Source organism: Raphanus sativus, unplaced genomic scaffold (genome assembly GCF_000801105.2).
Source record: "Raphanus sativus cultivar WK10039 unplaced genomic scaffold, ASM80110v3 Scaffold2133, whole genome shotgun sequence".
Lineage (NCBI taxonomy): Eukaryota > Viridiplantae > Streptophyta > Magnoliopsida > Brassicales > Brassicaceae > Raphanus > Raphanus sativus.
This window is the reverse complement of record NW_026617442.1, coordinates 1-2,909: the sequence shown is the minus strand read 5'-3', so window position 1 is coordinate 2,909 and position 2,909 is coordinate 1. Positions and strand designations below refer to the sequence as shown.

The 2,909-nt window shown below is 44.2% G+C and overlaps 1 protein-coding gene across 1 annotated transcript; it reads right to left on the bottom strand.

Annotated features, from left to right (window-relative positions):
• Positions 1-239: 239 nt before the first annotated feature.
• LOC130505262 (uncharacterized) lies at positions 240-1,922 on the bottom strand. The gene has a single exon (XM_056999867.1). The coding sequence runs from the start codon at positions 1,920-1,922 to the stop codon at positions 240-242; it is 1,683 nt and encodes a 560-aa protein (XP_056855847.1).
• Between the last annotated feature and the right edge of the window lie 987 nt (positions 1,923-2,909).

Below are 2,909 nucleotides of genomic sequence, written 5' to 3'. Positions count from 1 at the left end.
AAAGATAGCATATGCAAATGCTCCCCCATAATCTTAGTCAGTCTGAAAACGTGGATAACAAAGAATTGCAGCAAGTGGTGCAATTGAAATAACATAGACATAACAACAAAGCAACAGAACACAGCTCCCCCACAATCTTGGTCTTCTACATCCTAGTCTTCTTCTTCTCCCCCTGCTTGTGAGCACACGGATTAAAAACACCAAGAAAAATACCTCACATATTCATAAGGATAGAGATACTAACCTGCTACAGCGCTCTGAAGATCCTGAACTATCTCAGCTAGCGCTTGAAGAGCTCGTGTTGTATCCTGTAGTGCCACTTGCAAATCAACACGGCTGAGTGGTCCTTGAGGGATGGCAACTGATCCAAGTTCATAAAGAGATACACGACGTGGTGCAGTCCTGGAGCTTGGTGTAGCAGTTCGTGGAGCAGGAATCGGAGCAGGAGAGGACTGACGTGTTGTCCTGGCAGAGCTTCTCTTTGGTTCACTTCTAGATGGTGCCTTTCCTTTAGCTAGTCTCTGCTCATAGATCTCACCCACTCGTTTATCCTTCTTGTAAGGAACCGGACGTTGAAGCTTGTCACTGGGATAAGATGGAACATCATGCTGGCTTTGGAGAAGTGCCATGATCAAGCGAGGGAAGATCAACCAACGTGCATCATTGACCTGAGTCACTCCAAGATTGAGAATCTGTCTGAACATCATCTTACCCAAATCAGCACGGACTCCATGAGCCATCTTGTATATCAACCTTGCCCTCTCAAGTGAGACATACGTCTTGTGAGTAGAGGGAATCCAGTTGTAGGCAGCTATGATCATCAAAGCACCGTAGCATGAAGTAAGATCCGCTGTAGTGAGACCTTCCCATTCTGTCCTCGTATCTCCAGTGATGAATGAAGCCAACTCGGTTACTGAGATTTCATCCAAAGTTGCATCTTCCTCCACTTCATCCTCAGAAAGTGGTTCCCAATCTATGGAATTGTTGATGAGCGCAGGTGAGAACTTGTACGTTTGTCCTCTCACAGAGACAATTACTTCATCAACATCTGCTTCAGCTTTGGTACTCGGCAGACCTGCATAGAACTCAGCTACAACTTGCTCAACATACACAGCAAGATTCGAGACAGTTGATTCCATAGACCCCTTTTTAATAACCGCCAAGTACCCCCACTGATCAGCCTCCTTCAAATCTACCGAACGCTCAGCAAGTACCTTACGCTTAAGGAACTGATCATACCTTTTCTTGATGAGAGGAGGCATTGGTTCAGCACTTTTGTCACCAGACCTTCTCGATCTCAAACGAGGTGAGGCTTCTGCTTCCTTAGCCAAATATGGAGACTTGGCTGCATCTCCTGGTGTGAGAAACTGAGATTGAGTTGGTGTACTAGACTCCCCTGTCTTCCTTTGTTTTGCGGAACGCAACCCTAATCGCTGCAGCACTCGTTTCTTTCTCACTTCCTTCTGTGAAGCTTCATCATCTTTGGGTTCGTCATCACCCGCCTTGCCGGATTCAACATCAGCTCCACTCTGTTCCTTCTCATCTTCAACAACCACCATCTGTAGAGCAGACTCAACCTTCTCTTCCGACGATTTATCAGTGACCGGAACATCTTGAATGTCAGCATTAGAGGATCCGATTAGTGGTTGCAGATCTGCTTCAGGCACTTTCGCAGATGGCTCCTCCCCAAGACCCGGAGTTCTTTCATCGCTATCTTCTGAAGCAGCTTTCTCATTCGCAGTGTTGAACGAGTCAAGCTCCTCAGTCACCTCAGGAAGTACATCAGAAACATGCATATCGTTTCTCGGCGGAGGCGATTCAGGTTCGCCATCAGAGAGTGACCTCCGACTTCCTTCAGCCTCTGCATGCTTCTCTTCCCTGGATGATTCGGCTTGTTGAGCTGCTTTCTTTGCTTTCACCATGATAGATAATGGTTTCTGTGTGAGAATCGTGTGAGAGATGAAGAGAGGCTGCGAGATTGAACTTCTTAAGCACGATGGAGATTTTCTAGGGCTTGTTCCCCACTACTTCCCTTAACGGAATAAAACTGAATCAACTTTTCTGATATTGCAAATCTGGTCCTGACTCTTTATCCTCTCCTTTGCATGCCTACAACATTTGATTTCTCTCATCCAAACACACAACCATTAGGCACATTCGTAAATTATTAATGTATCATCAGACTTTCAAGATAGTAATAAAACACAAGTCACAACTCACAATTGGCTGAATCAAGATTACTATAAAGCATTAGATCAATTTAGTTCAGTTACCATTTGTGTGAAGTGCTTCACGAGTTGCCTCAGTGCTTGATTCAAGCTGCACATATAACTCTTCCTAGATCTTATATTCTGGTGCAGCCGATTGTCTTTTTATGGCTAGCTTTCACATTGATATGCCTTCATCAATGTTGCCGGTTTTCATTCTTTATTCTCGTGCTGTGAAACCCCTGTTGTTTCCCATCACGAATGTATCAAAACCCTTTTTATTTTATTTTCTGAGCATCTTTCTGTATCATTGCTGGCTCTTTTTATTGAGAGGGGGGGGGCACAGATTGACGTGAAACCTGTACCATTACAACATTGACGGCATATCAAGCAGCTCTTTTCCACAGCGTTCTCGGGTTCCAAAACCAATCTGAATCATATGTACATCCCGAATCAGCACCTGCACTACTCTCTGCACAACTTGACTCAACAATCAAGATTACACACACCAATTGCATTTCTTAATGTGATAAATCGATTAAATTCGAGATTTAGTGAATATATCAGCCAACTGCAAATCAGTGACTACATGTTCGATTACTACCTGATTGTCTTCAACTATTCTCTGATGAAGTGGTGCCTTATGTCAATGTGCTTCGTCCTTGAATGTTGGACAGGATTCCTCGAGATATCAATTGCACT

Bases quoted from the DNA above. Each gene is read 5' to 3' on its own strand.
- LOC130505262 (XM_056999867.1), bottom strand. From the start codon at position 1,922: ATGGTGAAAGCAAAGAAAGCAGCTCAACAAGCCGAATCATCCAGGGAA.